Raw genomic sequence first — 22,500 nt, 5'->3', positions numbered from 1 at the left:
CGTACCTTGCTGTGGTACTTGCCCCGCCCCCTGTAGGTGTCGTCCTGCATCAGACTGGACAGGATGTCCTGCAGCTTCATGTCTGACAGGCTGAAACACAACAAGACCCGCCCCCCCACAGTCAGAACCAGGTGGACCTGCAGGAACAGAGATTGGCTGTGATTGGCTGTCAGTCAACAGACCTGATGTTGTGATTGGCCAGCTCGTTGATGAAGCCGGTCTCAGCCGGGGTGAGGAAGATGAGGCTGCTTCCTCTTCCTCCGATACGAGCCGTGCGACCGACGCGGTGAACGTACTCTGTCGCCGCCGTCGGAGGAGTGTACTGGAAACACACAAACACAGAATCCTTCACTCTGATTGGCTGTTCAGTGTCCAATCACAAGCCAGAACAAACCTAAGGCCATAATGAAACATCTGCTGGAAGTACCTGAACGATCCAGGTGACCTGAGGAAGGTCGAGTCCTCTGGCTGCGACATCCTGAAACACACACGGTAAATACAGTTGTTACTATAACACACATTATGTAGCGTTAGCAGCTAGCTGAAGCTAACAGGTACTGACCGTACAGAGCAGCACTCCAGACGGAGACACTGAAAACTGCTGGAAGACCTCCGAGCGCTCCTGGTGGAGGAAACAAACGCACTCAAACACTGACGAGCAGATAAACGTTGGATTGACTTCAGTCGGCCGGCGGCCATCTTACCTCCTGCTTCATGTTGCCATGGAGACGCAGGAAGCTGAGCTGAGGATTGGCCGAGGGCCCCGCGAGGACGGCGGTGAACAGAGTGTGGAGGAACTCGACGGCCTCGCAGCTCGAGACGAAGACGATGAGTTTGTTGTTCTGAGAAAACTGAACAACAACAACAACAACAACGTCAGTTCATGACAATCTGCTGTCAACCAATCAGATTGCTGCAAAACACTAGTTACCTATCTAGCTAATAAATAGCATTCGTGGAGATAGCATACAGTTTGTCCTGATGGGGGCGCTACAGAACAGAGATTTATTCTTTACCTTGCATTTGTCCAGTATGAAAGCAGCCAGACAAACCAGTCTGATCTTACTGGGAACCACCACCACAAACTGCTTCAGAGCCTCTGGCACAGTGAAGCTCTCCAACTGGCTGGCTGCGCCGGGGTCAGAGGTCACAGCGGAGCTGCTGGTGAGGTCAGAGGAGGCGGGGCCAGACACGTGGATGCTGACTGGGTCGTTGAGACAAACATCTGCTAACCGGGTCACACCTGAAACCCAGCGGGACGTTCACTGGTGTTACTGGTTGAACAGAGTTTGAGATGAGACACTGACGGACGGCGAGAGAGTTTACCGTGAGTGAGCGTCGCCGACAGCAACACGTTCTGTCTGCTCGGACCCGTCGAGTTCAGACTGTTTAATATGACGGTCAGATCCTTCTCGAAGCCCAGGTCCAACGTCCTGAACACACACACACACACACACACACACACACACACACACACACACACACACACATTATTTCTACATTTACACCAAACTGAGAGAAAACACTGAACTCAGCCGTGAAGACGTTGGCGTTACCGGTCGGCCTCGTCCAGAATCAGCCAGCGGACGCCACTGAAGGCGATACTCAGAGTGTTCCTGATGTGATCCACCAGACGGCCCGGAGTCGATACCAGGATGTTAATGCCTTTACGAAGCCTGAGGAGAGAGGGAGCAGTCAGCAGGAGGAGCAGGAGGAGGAGGAGGACTGGAAGAGGAGGACTGGAGGAGCAGGAGGAGGAGGAGGACTGGAAGAGGAGGACTGGAAGAGGAGGACTGGAGGAGGAGGAGGAGGACTGGAGGAGGACTGGAGGAAGAACAGGACTGGATGAGGAGGAGGACTGGAGGAGGAGGAGGAGGAGGACTGGAGGAAGAGGAGGAGGACTGAAGGACTGGATGAGGAGGACTGGAGGAGGACTGGAGGAGGAGGACTGGAGGAAGAAGAGGAGGAGGACTGGAGGAGGAGGAGGAAGAGGACTGAGGAGGAGGAGGAGGACTGGAGGAGGAGGAGGAGCAGGGATTAATACCTGGCCTTCTCTGCTTTCCTCTTCTCTCCTCCCATCAGCACACCTGGGACGATCCAGGTAAACGGCTGCAGAGAGAGAGAAAACACCTGAGTCACTTCCTGCAGCTGTTTCACAATAAAAGTCAAGTTCCTCAAGGCTCGACTCTTGGTCCTCTTCTGTTTTAACTCAACAACATGTTATAACGTTTATCTGTTAGAAACTACAGTCACACTTTATGATGATAATCACTGAATATACAAACAAACTCAGTGAGTATCAGATAATATCTCTACTTTGTACTTTATAATATAATAATATAATATATAATATAATATAAAAGATAAAATCGTTGGATGAGTTATTAGGAGTCAATAAATATAGTTTTCAGTTACCTGAGATAATAAAATAATAGATAAATATGATGGACTGAGTTTGATATTAAATTTGTGTTACCTTCAGGAGCTTCTGGAAGGTCTGAAACGTCTGCTGGGCCAGCTGACAGACAGACAGACAGACAGAGAGACAGACAGACAGAGAGACAGACAGGCAGGCAGACAGACAGAAGGAGAGTAGGTAAACAGGTCAAACTCTTTACAATCTCCAATAAAAACATTTAAACTTATTTTGATTTAAAAAAACAATAAATAATAAATTCACTCATTAATTACAGTTTCCTGCATTAAGTCTTATTCTGTCCGAGACCGACCAGAAACCGACCTACTGCAGCAGTTTTGGGCTCTAACCCGGACTTTAGGTCTGTTGTGCTAAAATAAAAAATATAATTAGAATAAATGAATAATATAATTAGAATAAATAATCTGTATGGGTTCGGCCTGTTTCTCCTCCTGGAAGTTTAATCATTTTCTAAAAACACACTGAATAAATCTCTTTGGACCTTTTTATGGACTGAACAACTGATCAGAACTAATCAATAATGGAACAGTTCTACGATATAAACACAGGTATTTATTGATACTGAACCTCTCTGGTGGGGACGATGACGACAGCCAGAGGACCATCAGACCTGCTGACCTTCTGCTGAACCGCCTGAAGACTCTGGACCACAGGGATGGCGTAAGACAGGGTCTTACCTACAGAGACAGAGACCACCATCAGAGACAGAGACCACATCAGAGACAGAGACCACATCAGAGACAGAGTCCACCATCAGAGACACAGTCCACCATCAGAGACAGAGTCCACCATCAGAGACAGAGACCACCATCAGAGACAGAGTCCACCATCAGAGACAGAGACCACCATCAGAGACACAGTCCACCATCAGAGACACAGTCCACCATCAGAGACACAGTCCACCATCAGAGACAGAGACCACATCAGAGACAGAGTCCACCATCAGAGACAGAGATCACCATCAGCTGTGGATTGGTTCTTACCTGATCCCGTCTGAGAGCGAACCACAGCGTCTCGTCCCGACAGAAGTACTGGAATCGTCTGTTTCTGAACACTGAACACACACACATTAAAGTCAGCATTAACTAGCATTAACTAACATTAACTAACATTAACTAACATTAACTAACATGAACTAGCATTAACTAACATTAACTAGCATTAACTAGCATGAACTAGCATGAACTAACATTAACTAGCATTAACTAGCATTAACTAACATTAACTAGCATTAACTAGCATTACCTAGCATTAACTAACATGAACTAACATGAACTAACATTAACTAGCATTAACTAGCATGAACTAGCATGGACTAGCATTAACTAACATTAACTAGCATTAACTAGCATGAACTAACATTAACTAGCATGAACTAGCATGAACTAGCATGAACTAACATTAACTAGCATTAACTAGCATTAACTAACATTAACTAGCATTAACTAGCATTACCTAGCATTAACTAACATTAACTAACATGAACTAGCATTAACTAGCATTAACTAACAAGAACTAGCATGACTAGCAATAACTAGCATTAACTAACATTAACTAGCATTAACTAACATGAACTAGCATGGACTAGCATTAACTAACATTAACTAGCATTAACTAACATGAACTAGCATTAACTAGCATTAACTAACATGAACTAGCATGGACTAGCATTAACTAGCATTAACTAACATGAACTAACATGAACTAACATTAACTAGCATTAACTAGCATTAACTAACATGAACTAACATGAACTAACATGAACTAGCATTAACTAGCATTAACTAACATGAACTAACATTAACTAGCATTAACTAGCATGAACTAGCATGGACTAGCATTAACTAACATGAACTAGCATTAACTAACAAGAACTAGCATGACTAGCAATAACTAGCATTAACTAACATTAACTAGCATTAACTAACATGAACTAGCATGGACTAGCATTAACTAACATTAACTAGCATTAACTAACATGAACTAGCATGGACTAGCATTAACTAGCATTAACTAACATGAACTAACATGAACTAACATGAACTAACATTAACTAGCATTAACTAGCATTAACTAACATGAACTAACATGAACTAACATGAACTAGCATTAACTAGCATTAACTAACATGAACTAGCATTAACTAACATGAACTAGCATGGACTAGCATTAACTAGCATTAACTAACATTAACTAGCATTAACTAGCATGAACTAGCATGGACTAGCATTAACTAGCATTAACTAGCATTAACTAACATGAACTAGCATTAACTAACATGAACTAACATGAACTAACATGAACTAGCATTAACTAGCATTAACTAACATGAACTAGCATTAACTAACATTAACTAGCATTAACTAGCATTAACTAACATTAACTAGCATTAACTAGCATTAACTAGCATTAACTAACATGAACTAACATGAACTAACATTAACTAGCATTAACTAGCATGAACTAGCATGGACTAGCATTAACTAACATTAACTAGCATTAACTAGCATGAACTAGCATGGACTAGCATTAACTAACATTAACTAGCATTAACTAACATGAACTAGCATTAACTAGCATTAACTAACATGAACTAGCATGGACTAGCATTAACTAGCATTAACTAACATGAACTAGCATGAACTAACATTAACTAGCATTAACTAGCATTAACTAGCATTAACTAACATGAACTAACATGAACTAACATGAACTAGCATTAACTAGCATTAACTAGCATTAACTAGCATTAACTAACATGAACTAGCATGGACTAGCATTAACTAGCATTAACTAGCATTACCTAGCATTAACTAACATTAACTAACATGAACTAGCATGGACTAGCATTAACTAGCATTAACTAGCATTAACTAACATGAACTAGCATTAACTAACATGAACTAACATTAACTAACATGAACTAGCATTAACTAGTATTAACTAACATGAACTAGCATTAACTAACATTAACTAGCATTAACTAGCATTAACTAACATTAACTAGCATTAACTAGCATTAACTAGCATTAACTAACATGAACTAACATGAACTAACATTAACTAGCATTAACTAGCATGAACTAGCATGGACTAGCATTAACTAGCATTAACTAGCATTAACTAGCATTAACTAACATGAACTAACATTAACTAGCATTAACTAGCATTAACTAACATGAACTAACATGAACTAACATTAACTAGCATTAACTAGCATTAACTAGCATTAACTAACATGAACTAACATGAACTAACATGAACTAGCATTAACTAGCATTAACTAGCATTAACTAACATGAACTAGCATTAACTAACATGAACTAGCATGGACTAGCATTAACTAGCATTAACTAACATTAACTAGCATTAACTAACATGAACTAGCATGGACTAGCATTAACTAGCATTAACTAGCATTAACTAACATGAACTAGCATTAACTAACATGAACTAGCATGGACTAGCATTAACTAGCATTAACTAGCATTAACTAGCATTAACTAACATGAACTAACATTAACTAGCATTAACTAACATTAACTAACATGAACTAGCATTAACTAGCATTAACTAGCATTAACTAACATTAACTAACATTAACTAGCAGTCTGTGTGTAATGACTCTGATGGTTACAGTCAGTGTGTAAACTCACCTGGTCACTGTGGAAACATTCAGGACTTTGTTCAGTGTCGCCACCTGGTGGACAGAAACCAGCCAATCAGAACACAGAACACTCAGCCTGCTGAAGGCCCGACAGGAACACAATGATTAACTTTATTACTCCAACTGGATCAGAACCATCGTACACACACACACACACACACACACACACACACACAGTAACACACACACACACACACACACACACACACAGTAACACACACACACACACACACACACAGTAACACACACACACACACACACACACACACACACACACACACACAGTAACACACACACACACACACACACACACACACACACACACACAGTAACACACACACACACACACACACACACACACACACACACAGTAACACACACACACACACACACACAGTAACACACACACACACACACACACACACACACACACACACACACACACACACACACACACACACACACACACACACACACACACACACAGTAACACACACACACACACACACACACACACAGTAACACACACACACACACACACACACAGTAACACACACACACACACACACACACACACACACACACACACACACACACACACACACACACACACACACACACAGTATTGATCAGGTGTTACCAGGTGAGGGTGCAGGTCCAGGTCTGAGAAGGAGTCCGTGGTGAAGATCTGCTCCTTCACCTGAGAGACGGCGGCTCTGGGGGAGGAACAGTGATGTCAGCTGGTTATGAGCCAATCAGAATGTAGATGAAGGAAGTGCTCAGCCAATCAGAGGAGGCGTACCTGTGGATCTCTGGGATCTCCGGGTTGTGTTTGAACAGAGAGGAAGTCTTGATGGCGCCTCCATCCTTCTTCCTCTGTGGTGTCCTCCTGTCTGCCGACTGGGAGAGACATATTGATTATTACAATAATGATATCAATACATCGATTGGTGCGACAGGTGAAAGCAGTGTTTACCTGAGCCTCCTCCTCCTCCTCCTCCTCCTCCTCCTCCTCACTGGGCTGCACTCTCCTCTGTTTGAAGCTCCTCTTCCTCTCCTCCTCTATGGAGCCGAGCTTCCTCTCCTCTGCTCTCTGCTTCTTCTGCAGGTCCAACAGAACAAATCAATCAACACCAAAAGTCCAAACTCTCACGGGTTCCAGTCCGGTTTCAGTCGGGTTCCAGTCGGGTTCAAGTCGGGTTCCAGTCCGGTTCCAGTCGGGTTCCAGTCCGGTTCCAGTCGGGTTTCAGTCGGGTTCCAGTCCGGTTCCAGTCGGGTTCAAGTCGGGTTCCAGTCCGGTTTCAGTCGGGTTCAAGTCGGGTTCCAGTCGGGTTCCAGTCGGGTTTCAGTCCGGTTCCAGTCCGGTTTCAGTCCGGTTCCAGTCCGGTTCCAGTCCGGTTTCAGTCCGGTTTCAGTCGGGTTCCAGTCGGGTTTCAGTCGGGTTCCAGTCCGGTTTCAGTCCGGTTTCAGTCGGGTTCCAGTCGGGTTTCAGTCGGGTTCCAGTCCGGTTTCAGTCCGGTTTCAGTCGGGTTCCAGTCGGGTTTCAGTCGGGTTCCAGTCGGGTTTCAGTCGGGTTCCAGTCCGGTTCCAGTCGGGTTCCAGTCGGGTTTCAGTCGGGTTCCAGTCCGGTTCCAGTCGGTTTGAACTGAAGTAACTGAACCGCACTCACTCTGGCCCATCTCTGCTGAGCACTCACTGGCTTCCTCCGAGCCGATGAAGAGGAGGAGAAACTGCTGCTGATGTTCAAACACAGCTGGTCCTCTGCTGATGACATCATCAACACACCTGACCCACAGACAGACAGACAGACAGACAGAGTTATTAGAGCCAGTGGGTTTCAGACTCACCTGTCAGCATTACACAGGAAGTAGTGCTGCAGGTGTTACATCAGGTGACTCACAGTTAGAATGAGCCTGTGTGAACGGACTCTATTCTCTATATCAGTGATTTACTCTCTAATACACAATAACAGAATCAGAATCAGATAGCAATTACATATCAATAACAGAAAGAGCTAATCAGTTTGATTCATTTCAGTAGAGCCGAGTTAAAGAGTGACCCCAGCAGCTGTGTTCAGGCTTTCATCCCGTTGTTCTACCTGTGTTTGTCTCTCTCACAGGTAAGGAAACGTTAAATTGACACATTTCTGAACGGAGTCCGGTGTGTCCTACAGCAGGATAACGGCCAGCATGTTAGCAACGTTAGCTCTGACTTTAAACTCAGTGACGAAGCACAAACGAGTAAAAAGTAGTGCCCCCAACAACAACACACACACACACACACACACACACACACACACACACACACACATACACACACACACGTGTGTATATGTGTGTGTGTGTGTGTGTGTGTGTGTGTGTGTGGCTCAGTTAGCGCAGCAGCTCATGCTAACAGACTGTAAACTTTGAATAAAATCAGAATAAAATCAGAAAATATCCTAAAAATAAAAAGTGCACGGACTCACCGTGAAGCACCGCGTGGAGAACGCTTCCTGCTACGTCACTGAGGCCACGCCTTCTTCACAGCTGATTTAGTGTACATGCGCAGTAGCTTCATTTCTTATCTCATTCACAGTAAATATTATTTTATTGTAGAAATGTAATCAGTTTATTTATCATTGTTTTATTAAACAAATCAATAAAAAGGGAAACAATATTTTATTTTATTTTATGACTTCTGTTCTTATTATTATTATTCCTGTTTTTAAATTCATTCTTTTTATATTTAGTCATATTTTGGGTATCACAGCTATCTGCTTAGTTTGTTAAAGCACTTTGTAAACTCTATAATAAAGTATATTATTATTATTAATATGTTAAATAAAGCTCATAGATTAGTCAGTATAAGTATAATTTAGGGTCAGTGAGAATAAAGGACGGATTCTGTTTGTTCAGTTTGGATTTAAGCTTTAAATATTTACGTCACATTTTTACTGACAGAAATAAAAAGATCTGATTATTGAACATTATTATGTCTTCATTATGTGCTGTTGGTTTATTTCATTCATTAATAAATGTCCAGTTCTTTAATGGGATCAGATTATTTATACCAATGTTTGTAATTAGTCATGTAATCCAAATGTAATCTGAATACTTACTGATTACCTCAAAATGAAAACATTGAAAATATTCCACCTTCGACTAAAGAATCAGACGCAGCAACAAAACCTTTTCTCTTTTCTTCTTTCTTTGTGTTTTCAGTGAAACACATCGGAGGAAACAGGAGGAATAATTTCCTCAGAAAAAAAGAAAAAAGGACTAAAATATAACAAATAAACAGAAACATGAAAACAGAAATAAAACAGATCTTTCTTCCTCCCACATTCAGTGTGTGTGTGTGTGTGTGTGTGTGTGTGTGTGTGTATAAACTACTCAAATATACACTGTAAAAAATCAGCAACTAACGGTGAATCTGTGTTTAATTCACAGTAACATTTCAAACTGAACCAAACACAAAATAATGACATTTATTTGTACAATTTATAGATTATTGTTGTTTGAACACAATTTACTTTAATTCAATGTACAGTGAAAGTAAAGTCTGAAAACCTTTAACAGCAGCTCGTGTTAATTAATGTGGTTTAAAATGGATTTACTGTAAAATACTGTAGAAACATGGCGATCAGTCTGAAACCAGAACTGATCCAAACTCTAAAAACAAATGGTTTGGTTCACCACCAAAATTAAAAAAACAGTTTCCATCAATTGTTTTGAGTCATGACAACAAATGAAATGATGTTCAACTAACTACACTTTACTGAGTTCAGGGAATAACTCTCTACAATAAAGGTATTTTTAATTACCACTTAATTAATAATTGGTAACATAAAAACTATTTTTTTTGGTTGATTAGGAAACATGAACTTTAAGTAAAACAAAATAAAGTTAGTATTTTTGTATATTTCTGACAATGTTGATGAAGTAGTTTTTAGTAATTTGTGTTTGTACTGTGAAAAGAAAATACCCAGTAAATATTACTTATGTAAGTAATAATGTTTCTATAACTGAAGTTAGTGTCACTTAAAATGAGAAATAAAAGCTGCTTCATCAGGAATCTGTTTAACTTAAATTGAGTCTGTGTCATTTAAAATGTTCAAAATGATCCATTTCAACAATTATTTAAATTAAAATAACTTATTACTGTGTAAATTAAATAGTTTCAACTAGTTTATTTATGTCAACACAACTCATCGAAATGTTTGTAACTTAAACACTTTATCTAAATTAATTAATTAGATGTTTATCTAAGTACTAAAAGGAATTCCTGAAGTACTTTTTAGAGAGTAAGTCTGTTTCTAGAAGTCCCTCTCAGGCTCCTGTTGTGGTTCGGTGCCTTGCTCAGAGGCTCCTGGCAGGACAAACAGAGGGTTTCAGTCTCCGCAGGAGACGGGGACAAACCGTCCATCATCACATCAGCAGCCGTCACGTCCCATTTCCTTCCCGCTCCGCTTCCTGTTGTCGACAGGAAGGCTTAAAAATAGAGCTGTCAATCACACGGCGAGTCCGGCACCGCTGGGACTCGAACCGGCGCTCAGGAGGATTAATTATAGTCATTTACCAAAATCAGCACTTTGAAACGTCGGCACAGAGTCGGTGTGATTGAGCTGAGAGCTGAAAAACGAGCTTTCAATCACAGCGGCCGCAGGAGGAAGTTCTGAAGTAAACGGAGATATTTTAACATGAAGGTTTGAAGTAAACTGAGATAAGAACTGCTTTTAGATCAGAGGAGCTGCTGCTGCTGTCACTCACACTACTCTCATTAATAATAATATTCATACAAATACTCAACATACTGCTGTCTGTCTCACTGCCTGTCTGTCTGTCTCCTGACGCATCCTCGGCTTCAGACTCGGAGTTAAAGGATAATCCTTATTACAGCTTTTATTTTGGTAGTTTTCAGTACTAACGCTCAATGATAGACGAAGTATTCAGATTACTGAAGTAAAAGTACAAATATCACTGACAGAGTACTCCATATGACACAAACCCTAACCCCTCAACCCTAGTCCTCAACCCTAGTCCTCAAACCTAGTCCTCAACCCTAGTCCTCAACCCTAACCCCTCAACCTAACCTAGTCCTCAACCCTAGTCCTCAACCCTAACCCCTCAACCCTAGTCCTCAACCCTAGTCCTCAACCCTAGTCCTCAACCCTAACCCCTCAACCCTAGTCCTCAACCCTAGTCCTCAACCCTAACCCCTCAACCCTAGTCCTCAACCCTAGTCCTCAACCCTAGTCCTCAACCCTAACCCCTCAACCCTAGTCCTCAACCCTAGTCCTCAACCCTAGTCCTCAACCCTAACCCCTCAACCCCAGTCCTCAACCCTAGTCCTCAACCCTAACCCCTCAACCCCAGTCCTCAACCCTAGTCCTCAACCCTAACCCCTCAACCCCAGTCCTCAACCCTAGTCCTCAACAGAGTCTAAAGTCAAAGAAGAAGAATATACGTATATACTGGGTAAATTCTTATAGACATGTAAAGGTGGAGTGATGGAGCAGTGAGCAGTTGGGGTTAGTAACTTGCACAAGGGCACCTCGGTAGTGCACAGGAGTGAAAAATAAAATAATACAAAAATAATAATAAATGTGATGAACTGACATCTAAAAAATCTGAACTCTGAAAAAAAAACAGTTGTAAAGAAAATCTGCCTGAGGCGACATTCACACACACACACACACACACACACACACTGTAACACACACACACACACACACACACACACACACACACACACACACACACACACACACATACACTGTAACACACACACACACACACACTGTTACACACACACACACACACACACACACACACACACACACACACACACACACACACACACAACACACACACACACACACACACACACACACACACACACACATACACTGTAACACACACACACACACACACACACACACACACACAACACACATACACACACACACACACACACACACACACACACACACACACACACACACTGTAACACACACACACACTGTAACACACACACACACACACACACACACACACACACACACACACACACACACTGTAACACACACACACACACACACACACACACACTGTTACACACACACACACACACACACACACACAACACACTAACACACACACGCACACACACACACACACATACACGGTAACACACACACACACACACACACTGTAACACACACACACACACATACACTGTAACACACACACACACACACACACACACACACACACACATACACTGTAACACACACACACACACACACACACACACACACACACACACACACACACACACACACAGAGGTCTGAACTGTGAACCGACCAGGTGATGAAAACAAACACACACTCTCAGGTGGAGACGTGTTGCCCAGGGGACGCTCAGCCACACAGGTGGGTGGAGCTGGGGATTATGGGATGTCAGGTTAATGATGCTCAGCACTAATAACAGGTGTGTTCAGACACCTTCATAAACTGTGATCAACAAGTAGCGTTAGCTAGCGTTAGCTAACAGCAGCAGTCACATATAATACAGGTTAATACACTTCTGTCACTGTATGAGCCGTCTCCTCCTGATCATCAATGTTATTGATTAAGAACAAATAAAATTGATGAAGAAAAAACAGAAACATTGAATTACTTTTAAAACAAACTAAGAACATTTAATACAATGAGTTTAGCAGTTAGTCCACTTCCTGTCTCTCCAACCTGGGTCCAGGTGGGTCCAGGTGGGTCCAGGTGGGTCCAGGTGGGTCCAAGTGGGTCCAGGTGGGTCCTTCTATTACTCAGCTGTCAGTCTGCTCTCCAGAGCCTCAAACACAGAGTGAGGATCCTGATCAGCATCAATATGAACTGCACCTGGATACACAGACTGCACACACACACACACACACACACACACACACACACACACACACACACACACACACACACACACACAGAGTGTAGAGGATGTTACTCAGGAGGAGAATCTGTATTTGTCTGGGACTACTTTCAGCAGCGGATGTGTGTGTGTGTGTGTGTGTGTGTGTGTGTGTGTGTGTGTGTGTGTGTGTGTGTGTGTGTGTGTGTGTGTGAGTACCTGCAGGGCTGCAGTGTGCATCCTGTACCGACTCAGTGTGTGTGTTACAGTGTGTGTGTTGTCCTCGGGTCTGGTCCTCAGTCTGTTTTGGACCTCGGCGCTCGGAGCCGGTCGAGTCACGGCGTGGAACCTGCAGGAAATACAGATGCTGTTACCTGTTCAGGTGAGTCATGTGTTCTGTGCTGCATGATGTTTGTATTGAAACTGTTCTTTCTAATCCATTACAATTACTTGTGTGAGTCAGTGTGTGTGTGTGTGTGAGTCAGTGTGTGTGAGTCAGTGTGTGTGAGTCAGTGTGTGTGTGTGTGTGTGTGTGTGAGTCAGTGTGTGAGTCAGTGTGTGTGAGTCAGTGTGTGTGAGTCAGTGTGTGTGTGAGTCAGTGTGTGTGAGTCAGTGTGTGTCAGTGTGTGTGAGTCAGTGTGTGTCAGTGTGTGTGAGTCAGTGTGTGTGTGTGAGTCAGTGTGTGTGAGTCAGTGTGTGTGTGTGTGTGTGTGAGTCAGTGTGTGTGTGAGTCAGTGTGTGTCAGTGTGTGTGTGTGTGTGAGTCAGTGTGAGTCAGTGTGTGTGAGTCAGTGTGAGTCAGTGTGTGTGAGTCAGTGTGTGTCAGTGTGTGTGAGTCAGTGTGTGTGAGTCAGTGTGAGTCAGTGTGTGTCAGTGTGTGTGAGTCAGTGTGTGTGTGTGTGAGTCAGTGTGTGTGAGTCAGTGTGTGTGAGTCAGTGTGTGTGTCAGTGTGTGTGAGTCAGTGTGTGTGTGTGAGTCAGTGTGTGTGAGTCAGTGTGTGTGAGTCAGTGTGAGTGAGTGTGTGTGAGTCAGTGTGTGTCAGTGTGTGTGAGTCAGTGTGTGTGTGTGTGTGTGTGTGTGTGTGTGAGTGTGTGTGAGTCAGTGTGTGTGAGTCAGTGTGTGTGTGTGTGAGTCAGTGTGTGTGAGCAGTGAGTGAACAGGGGCCCGTTGCACAAAAGTAGAATAAAGAAATCCAGGATAATTGAACAAGCGCAGTTTGACTTAGCCTGCTCGGTGCATCCTGGTTTAATCGGTTGCACGTTTGCCGAGCCAGGATGAAAAGGTGCGGCTATGTTAAGCCAGGTGTAGATAGTCGGGATAAGTGCGGGTTCACGGCATACTGAAATAGACCTCGCGATCGCTCACAGAATCACCGATGGGAACATGGATAAGAGTCGCTGAACAACAGCTCCTGATGGAGTTCTATGAAGAGGTGGAAGATAGAAGAAACAAAGGCAATACCAATGCCATAATTAAAGAAAGAGAGAAAGCCTGGCAGACAATAGCGGACCGGCTTAATGCTTAAGTAGTCCAAAACTGTACAATGAATAAACAGTGCTCCACTGGAACTGTCATCATTAGGCTCCAATTAAAGGACTAAAGGAGTTACTGTAAGTCCACTAATCAACTGTTGTACACTTTGCTTTAAATGTGGAAAGTAGAGGTTCATGTTACTTAAATGTAGAGTATGATTAAGTGCAAACAATTATCCACAATGTGTGTCATTTAATCTATTTTTATCTATTTTATCTTTCTATCCTTCATAAAGAACAAACTTGTCTGGCCATAAAAGGACCTGGAAGCAAGTTACATTAGAAAAGTTAAAGTTAAATACAAGAACATTTTGCAGGCTGGAAAGTGACTATAAAGTAGATAACAGTGAACAAATGAGGTGAATAGATTAGCCTACATAAATATCTTAGTCCATCACCTGAGAATCTGTATCTCTCAATGAGATAGTCCTCTCCAACGGCCAATGGGTCTGACCTGTCCCAGAAGACTCTTTCATGACTAAATGCACATCTGAGGATTAGGGCTTCCTCATCCAGTACATCCTCCAAGAAAGGGCAAGCCATTATGAAGAGGGAACAGCTGTGAATAATATATATATATATATATATATATATATATATATTATGGCATGCCGTTTAGGAAATGAATCTTTGGACATATGGAATGAATCTTGGATATACTGATAAAAATGTGATAATACTGAATGAAATTGAAAACCTAGTTGTATCCTTTTCATCAAAGTGATAGCCTTCTGAATTAGCTGGTTTTACAAAATGGCATCAGTTGAAATATTACAATACTTTCTTAAACTGGAAAACTTTCAGGATTTAGCCTGAGGCCTGTTGTAGTCGGCCTGCCACCATTAAAAAGAACTTCTTCGTCAGGAGAACGGTATTGGGCACGGGTACTATCGAGAAGGATTTTGGCCCGTACAAGCACTTACCAATGAGTTAATAATGTCCTCATTGCTCAGTATTGCTGCCACAACGTTCCTGACTGACTCATTCTCACTTCTACAAGATGGCAGCAGTGCCTTGATGACCAGTCAAGTTTCATTCCATATATTCAAAGATTAATTTTATATATTCAAAGATTAATCTCTTAAACGGTATGCCATAATATATATACTATATTGCCCTTGTCACAGATTTCATTGAAAACACCTTTGCAACTTCATCAGCTGTGTTTTGTAATCTCAATTACTGCAATAACACATATTTATGCAGTTTGACAAGCAGTCTTCATTAGCATAGCAATATAACACTTGTCCTGAGTAATAATACTACCACTTGAATCAATATAAAAAGACTGTTGCAATTACAAACAGCCAACAGATTTAAATGAAATAAGAAATGACAATATATATGTAATATTTTAATGCAGAATAATTAAAATGATGCAACATACTTAGAAAGACCATGGACATGCAGTAAAACACATTAATTCCTCACAGGATTGACGGTGGAAATACAGGTGAATCACTAGGATTAATCTTAGCCTGGCTGTTAGCCTGGCTGTTAGCCTGGCTGTTAGCCTGGCTGTTAGCCTGGCTGTTAGCCTGGCTGTTAGCCTGGCTGTTAGCCTGGCTGTTAGCCTGGCTGTCAGCCTGGCTGTTAGCCTGGCTGTCAGCCTGGCTGTTAGCCTGGCTGTCAGCCTGGCTGTTAGCCTGGCTGTCAGCCTGGCTGTTAGCCTGGCTGTCAGCCTGGCTGTTAGCCTGGCTGCAGCCTGGCTGTCAGCCTGGCTGTCAGCCTGGCTGTCAGCCTGGCTGTTAGCCTGGCTGTCAGCCTGGCTGTTAGCCTGGCTGTCAGCCTGGCTGTTAGCCTGGCTGTCAGCCTGGCTGTTAGCCTGGCTGTCAGCCTGGCTGTTAGCCTGGCTGTCAGCCTGGCTGTTAGCCTGGCTGTCAGCCTGGCTGTTAGCCTGGTCTGGAGCAGGCTAACTGCAGAGAATAAATCACCATAGTAACTTGGCCGGGATAAGTTTAACCTGCTTTCATGCAACCGACTTGAGGCTAAATTCATCCAGGATAACCAACATATCCCGGCTTAATCCCTTATCCTGGTTTTATGCAATACCCCTCTGGTCTGGAGCAGGCTAGCTCCACAGAATAAATCTCCATGGTAACTTATACCATAACATGTCCTACTGCCCCCTATCCCGCTTTTGTGCAACCGGATTGCGGATAAATTGAGCCAGGATAACCAAGATATCCCGGCTTAATCCCTTATCCAACTTTTGTGCAACGGGCCCCAGGTTGTAGTGTAGCTTTGTTCCTCTGCTGTCTGTGGACTGATCTCATGTGTCTCTATGTAGGATGAGGGTCAAAGGTTGTGACCTTTATGCTCCCGAGTGCCAACAGTGGGCAACACAGAGTCCAACACAGAGTCCACAACACAGAGTCCAACACAGAGTCCACAACACAGAGTCCACAACACAGAGTCCAACACAGAGTCCAACACAGAGTCCACAACACAGAGTCCAACACAGAGTCCACAACACAGAGTCCAACACAGAGTCCACAACACAGAGTCCACAACACAGAGTCCAACACAGAGTCCACAACACAGAGTCCACAACACAGAGTCCAACACAGAGTCCACAACACAGAGTCCACAACACAGAGTCCAACACAGAGTCCAACACAGAGTCCACCACAGAGTCCACAACACAGAGTCCACCACAGAGTCCACAACACAGAGTCCAACACAGAGTCCACAACACAGAGTCCACAACACAGAGTCCACAACACAGAGTCCAACACAGAGTCCAACACAGAGTCCACAACACAGAGTCCACAACACAGAGTCCAACACAGAGTCCACAACACAGAGTCCACCACAGAGTCCACAACACAGAGTCCAACACAGAGTCCACAACACAGAGTCCACAACACAGAGTCCACAACACAGAGTCCAACACAGAGTCCAACACAGAGTCCACAACACAGAGTACACAACACAGAGTCCAACACAGAGTCCACAACACAGAGTCCACAACACAGAGTCCAACACAGAGTCCAACACAGAGTACACAACACAGAGTCCAACACAGAGTCCAACACAGAGTCCACAACACAGAGTCCAACACAGAGTCCAACACAGAGTCCACAACACAGAGTCCACAACACAGAGTCCAACACAGAGTCCAACACAGAGTCCACAACACAGAGTCCAAAGTCAAAGCTAACATTAATGCTAAGCTAGTGGAACATATTGTCTGATTGTGCTGTTAGCTGGATAGCGTTAGCTTGCTTGCTAAAACAGAGGAATTACTCGTTAATACTGTCAGTTAGCTTCATCCAGATGGTTTGACATTTATGTAAGTGGCTAACGTTAGCTTCCCCAGCTAACGTGATCCATGATACTAACTAACGGAGGGTTTGTTACCGACCTCTCCCCAGTGACTGGATCTGTAGCTCTCAGAGTGATTCTCTCCAGACAAACATCATCAGTCAACTCCAGGAGGAAGACCCTGAGAGGAGAGAGCAGAGGTCACACAGAGGTCGTCACCTTGTCAGTGAACAGCATCATTAATAGCCTGTTTAACTGAGAGCATCCTGAATATTTAAAGACTATTTATGTTTAAAGCTGTTAATGTGAGCAACAGAACCATTAGAGTCCATATTTATACTGCAGCATCAAATATTCATCTGCACTCACACACATTTCCACCTCACTGGCTCCCTGCGTGCTACAACTGACAGTAAGATTTAGTATCAGTAGCAGTAGTAATAATAATAATAGTAGTAGACGTAGTATTAATAGCAGTAGTAGTAATAATAATAGTAGTAATAGTAATAATAATAGCAGTAGCAGTAGTAGCAGTAGTAGTGTGCAGTACTTGTTGGGCTTGTGCTGGGACCCCTGCAGGCTCCTGGCTTGTTGCACATCGCAGGGGAAGCCATGGAGGATCCAGCCTCTGCAGCTGCAGTCCAGTCGGCTCAGACGTTCCTCCAGAACCTGCAGCACCAGGGAGTCTGGAACTGTATCCACAGGTTCATGATCAATAATAAATAATCAGTAATAAGCTGCAATATCAGTAACAGTGGTTACCTGGCCTCCCATCATCCAGGTAGGGTTGGACCTCTTTTCCCAGAGCTGAACCATCACCTGCTACAGACCTCAACAGCTGACCACAACACACTGAGAGACAGACAGACAGACACAGACAGACAGACAGACATTATCTATTAACTCAAGATATGAGGAAATAACGGTTTAACCTTTAGAATCAGGGTTTGCATTTACCGTCCACTATCTTGTATTTCTCTGACAGCAGTCTGGCCTGATGACTCTTCCCCGCCCCCGGTGGACCCAACAGGAGGATTCTGGGGGTTTTGTAGCGACAGCGAGTCCGGACGAAAGCCAGCACTGAGACAAAAGAAAACTCTAAGCCTTGGATTGACTAAATTAGAGACATTTCAACAGAATAAATCCTCACAACTTTTTATTATTACTGAAGGTGTAAATGTAAATGAGTCGTCTGCATATTGGAGGAGAAAATCTGACCACAAACAAGAAAAAACTTGAAGATCTGAATCTGAGCCCTGAGGGACGCCAGAAGATCAAACTACAGTATTCTGATCATAGGTGGTAGCATAGACTGTATATAAAGATGGACAACGTGTCTTCTCACTGTACAAAAATAAATAAAATAGAATATGCTAACAGTATAGTTATGACTCAGTGCCTGTGAACACTACGAGCTGTAGTTCATCATCAGTTTCCATTTCAGACCGATCAGATAATTGAAGGCAACTATCTGAATAGATATGATGCTAAAATATAAACTACAGTATTCTAAGTATAAGTGGTAGCATAGGCCACTGGTTCCCAACCACTAGGGGTCAGTAAAGCTTCATGAGGGGGTCACAAGGCCATCTTGATTTTAAGGTGTGCTAGAAAACTTAAAAAATATACACAGTTACACAAAAATAAATCGAGAAATTAGGAGGGACTTGGAGGGATGGTCAATAATTAGTTTTGATTTCAGCTCAAGGATAGAGATAATTAGGATAAATATTTTACCAAGGCTTTTATATCTGTTCCAATCACTGCCAGTGATGATCCCACAAAAACAATTCATTGAATGGGATAGGTGGATATCGAGGTTTATATGGGGAGGAAAGAAACCCAGGATCGGATATAAAACTCTGCAGCTCCCAATATTCCCTAAGGACTTACCAACCCTTAGGGAATATTTTTATGCTGCACAAATAAGACCTCTGATATATTGGTGCAAGGATGAGTATGTTGCAAGATGGAAAAGTATAGAATTAGGGCAAAAAGAGATTGAAATACGAAACTTAATAGCACACAAAGGACTATTGCGCAAGTTAGGTAACCAATTGGATTCAATAACCAAAACTACAGTGGAAATATGGAACAAGGTTGTTGAAAGACATAAATTGGAGAAAGAGACGAAGATCTTGAGTTGGTTTGCATCTGAATCGAAGTTTGTACCTCGTATGATTGATAAAGGGTTTAAGCAATGGATGAAAAAAGGCATTACAGCGATACGTACCATGGTCGAGCAGGGGAAGCTGCAGAGTTTTGAAAAGTTAGGGGATAAATCTGGACTAGATGAACATGAACAATATCGATACCGACAAATAAGGGATTATTATGAGAAGGAGATAAAAACTGACACTGACAATGAAGTAATTGATGTGTTTTTGAAAGCCTATGAAGGAAAAAAATGTAAAGTAGTCCAAACCCTATACAGAGGTTTGTTGGCATGCAAGAAGACTTCCTCCCTTTATATAACAGAAAAATGGGAAAAAGAGTTGAAGGAGCACATAACTGAGGAGGAATGGTTTAATATTTGTAAAACGCAGTGCACGGCCACTAGCTCCAGGATTTGGAGAGACTTCAATTGATAAAAAATATGGTCATAACTATGGTCATATTTTTTATAACTCCAAACATTAGGAAGGAAACTGTATGTAACCAGCAACCATGCTGGAGACTATGTGGACACATGGATGTAGCCCATATGCATATATATATATATATGTATATCTTGTCAAAAGATAACAGGATGTTGGGATAAAATATGGCGGGGTTTAAGAAAAATAATAGGATACGAGATACCCAAGTCTTGTAAGATAGTTTATTTGGGAAATTTGACACAAGATATAATACAAAAAGGGGATGAGTATCTTGTTAAAGTTCTGCTATCAGCAAGTAAAAAAGCAATAACAAGGTTAAGATATAAAGCAGAACCCCTGACCGTGGAGCAGTGGGTGAGCACTGTGGAAGAAATATTTGTAATGGAAAATTTACACATAAACTACGATTACAAGAGTCACAATTTCAGGACAAATGGGAAAAATTGACAGATTATGGATCACAGCAAGACCATCATCACCACTGGACAATAAGGACACTGATATGTGAATAATTGCTTTGTGGAGTGTGTAAAACCTGACACTGTAATTGTTGAAAGAAAATTTAAATAAAAAATAAGTTTAAAAAAAATATATATATACACAGTAGCATCTGGTTCACTTCTGTGAAGAAAAGCAAAGTAAATTGTCTAATAGAACAATGGCCGAGCATCAGGGAGAATAAAACACTGAATCTGTCAGAAAAGAAGAATATTAGGTCTGTAAGATAAAAAACAACACAGAGAATCATATAAAAAGTTCCCTAAACAGGAAATAAAATCAAAATTCATCCAAATCTCTGGTTTTATGAAACAAGACCTCACAGTTACTGAGTTCACTGTTTGGGTTCATTGTACAGTTTTGAATTTAAATATGATTAAATAAATAAAGGCTGACAGCAGTATTGTCAGTATAATGTATATTTCCATATATGGCCAATGAGTCTGTGGTGTGAGTCAGTACCTTGCTGGTAGACGTCAGCGTGCGGTTGGTCGCCGTTAACAACCTTCAGGACGTGTTGATAGGCTGACTTCAGACCTGTGACCTCACAGCGGTAATGCTGCAGCTCAGCCAATCGCTGCGTCTCTGACAGGCTCTGGTCCTTCACCAGACGCTGAGCGACAGCGTCGTCCTCCGGCCAGATGAAGGTCTCATGGTACACGTCTACAGACAGGAAGTGTGAAAGCTTTGTGTCAGCACTGGACTCACAAGGTTCAGCTGATTTACAACAGTAGAGGCCGAAGGAGACATTTTAATAATGTGAATATTAACTGCAGCACTGATGTGTTTGATCACAGTAAAGTCACATAACTCAGTTTACAGCTTAAATACATTTTAGGGTGGAGGATCTCTCCATCCTGATGTTGTATTTGGTCTTCTGAAGTCAGAATATGGAGCTTATAGTGAACTGGACTCACCTCCTGTCAGTGGGTCGCACTGTTTCCCCTGAGTCCTCTGCAGCAGCACATCATCAGGAGCCTCCAACATCACTGCACACACACCGCAGTGCTATCAGGGTGCATATGTGTTTATATAGAAATATGTACAAACTCTGAGCAGACATTTTGTTCTCACCAACATGTTCAGGAAGGACTCCGGCCTGCTGGAGACTCAGAGCCTGCAGACGGGTCTCAGGGATTCCCTCCAGCACCCAGCCCTGTATTTAAAGAAACATTACGTAACTTTTCTACCTTAAAATAACAGCGTCCATATATTTCATTCTTCAGTGCCCTGCAGAGGCTTCCTTCTCAACAACTGTAACTGCTCACGACTGTCAACGCACGGTCAGCAAATTCTATTTTATTCAGTCATTTATTTCTTTATGATTCACAACCCTGCCTCTTGTTCCACTTATCATTGTCTGTATCATTATATTCTTCCTGTTGTTGCAGGTTGTGGGAGGGGCCACATAATGTTCTGTAATTGATGTTACACTGAGTAGTAAGTAACAGGGTGAACAGTGTCTCTGTACACTGGTTCCTACACTCTGTAAGTTTTGGTTCCAGCTGTTTGGTTACAGCAGGAAGTCACACCACCGACTACGTCACTGATTTTGGTGAAACTGGATCATATTTTATGGAGAAATAACAGCTCATATGACACGCCATGGCGCCGT

At 42.5% G+C, this 22,500-nt stretch overlaps 2 protein-coding genes and 1 long non-coding RNA gene across 4 annotated transcripts in view; all 3 read right to left on the bottom strand.

Moving 5' to 3' along the window:
- The window catches only part of ddx31 (DEAD (Asp-Glu-Ala-Asp) box polypeptide 31), a 13,707-nt gene extending 5,059 nt beyond the window's left edge, over nt 1-8,648 (bottom strand). The window contains exons 1-18 of the mRNA XM_051393709.1: nt 8,572-8,648; nt 7,774-7,889; nt 7,081-7,206; nt 6,907-7,004; nt 6,745-6,820; nt 6,094-6,137; nt 3,421-3,491; nt 3,005-3,114; nt 2,477-2,518; nt 2,045-2,109; nt 1,557-1,676; nt 1,327-1,433; nt 1,017-1,243; nt 705-851; nt 563-622; nt 428-478; nt 183-322; nt 6-90 (exon numbers count right to left, since the gene is read on the bottom strand). Coding sequence (XP_051249669.1) covers nt 6-90; nt 183-322; nt 428-478; nt 563-622; nt 705-851; nt 1,017-1,243; nt 1,327-1,433; nt 1,557-1,676; nt 2,045-2,109; nt 2,477-2,518; nt 3,005-3,114; nt 3,421-3,491; nt 6,094-6,137; nt 6,745-6,820; nt 6,907-7,004; nt 7,081-7,206; nt 7,774-7,881 — 1,677 coding nt within the window. The 5' untranslated portion in view covers nt 7,882-7,889; nt 8,572-8,648. The remainder of the gene's footprint in view (nt 1-5; nt 91-182; nt 323-427; nt 479-562; nt 623-704; nt 852-1,016; nt 1,244-1,326; nt 1,434-1,556; nt 1,677-2,044; nt 2,110-2,476; nt 2,519-3,004; nt 3,115-3,420; nt 3,492-6,093; nt 6,138-6,744; nt 6,821-6,906; nt 7,005-7,080; nt 7,207-7,773; nt 7,890-8,571) is intronic.
- An 859-nt stretch (nt 8,649-9,507) lies between these two features.
- On the bottom strand, nt 9,508-12,223 carry LOC127359712 (uncharacterized). 2 transcript variants are annotated; one of them, XR_007882804.1, is made up of 2 exons: nt 11,179-12,223; nt 9,508-11,147 (listed from the first exon to the last, which is right to left on the bottom strand). It is a non-coding gene; the product is annotated as an uncharacterized LOC127359712 (long non-coding RNA). The 2 variants fall into 2 exon arrangements; XR_007882805.1 differs by having other exon boundaries at nt 9,508-11,121.
- Nucleotides 12,224-12,763: 540 nt separating this feature from the next.
- The window catches only part of ak8 (adenylate kinase 8), a 17,875-nt gene continuing 8,138 nt past the window's right edge, over nt 12,764-22,500 (bottom strand). Inside the window, exons 7-15 of the mRNA XM_051393708.1 lie at nt 21,960-22,041; nt 21,803-21,874; nt 21,348-21,548; nt 18,745-18,867; nt 18,550-18,639; nt 18,338-18,479; nt 17,888-17,968; nt 13,209-13,338; nt 12,764-12,998 (exon numbers count right to left, since the gene is read on the bottom strand). Of these exons, the coding sequence (XP_051249668.1) occupies nt 12,909-12,998; nt 13,209-13,338; nt 17,888-17,968; nt 18,338-18,479; nt 18,550-18,639; nt 18,745-18,867; nt 21,348-21,548; nt 21,803-21,874; nt 21,960-22,041 (1,011 nt within the window). The 3' untranslated portion in view covers nt 12,764-12,908. The remainder of the gene's footprint in view (nt 12,999-13,208; nt 13,339-17,887; nt 17,969-18,337; nt 18,480-18,549; nt 18,640-18,744; nt 18,868-21,347; nt 21,549-21,802; nt 21,875-21,959; nt 22,042-22,500) is intronic.

This window comes from Dicentrarchus labrax, unplaced genomic scaffold (genome assembly GCF_905237075.1).
Source record: "Dicentrarchus labrax unplaced genomic scaffold, dlabrax2021, whole genome shotgun sequence".
In the NCBI taxonomy this organism is placed as follows: domain Eukaryota; kingdom Metazoa; phylum Chordata; class Actinopteri; family Moronidae; genus Dicentrarchus; species Dicentrarchus labrax.
This window is presented reverse-complemented; position numbering and strand designations above follow the sequence as displayed.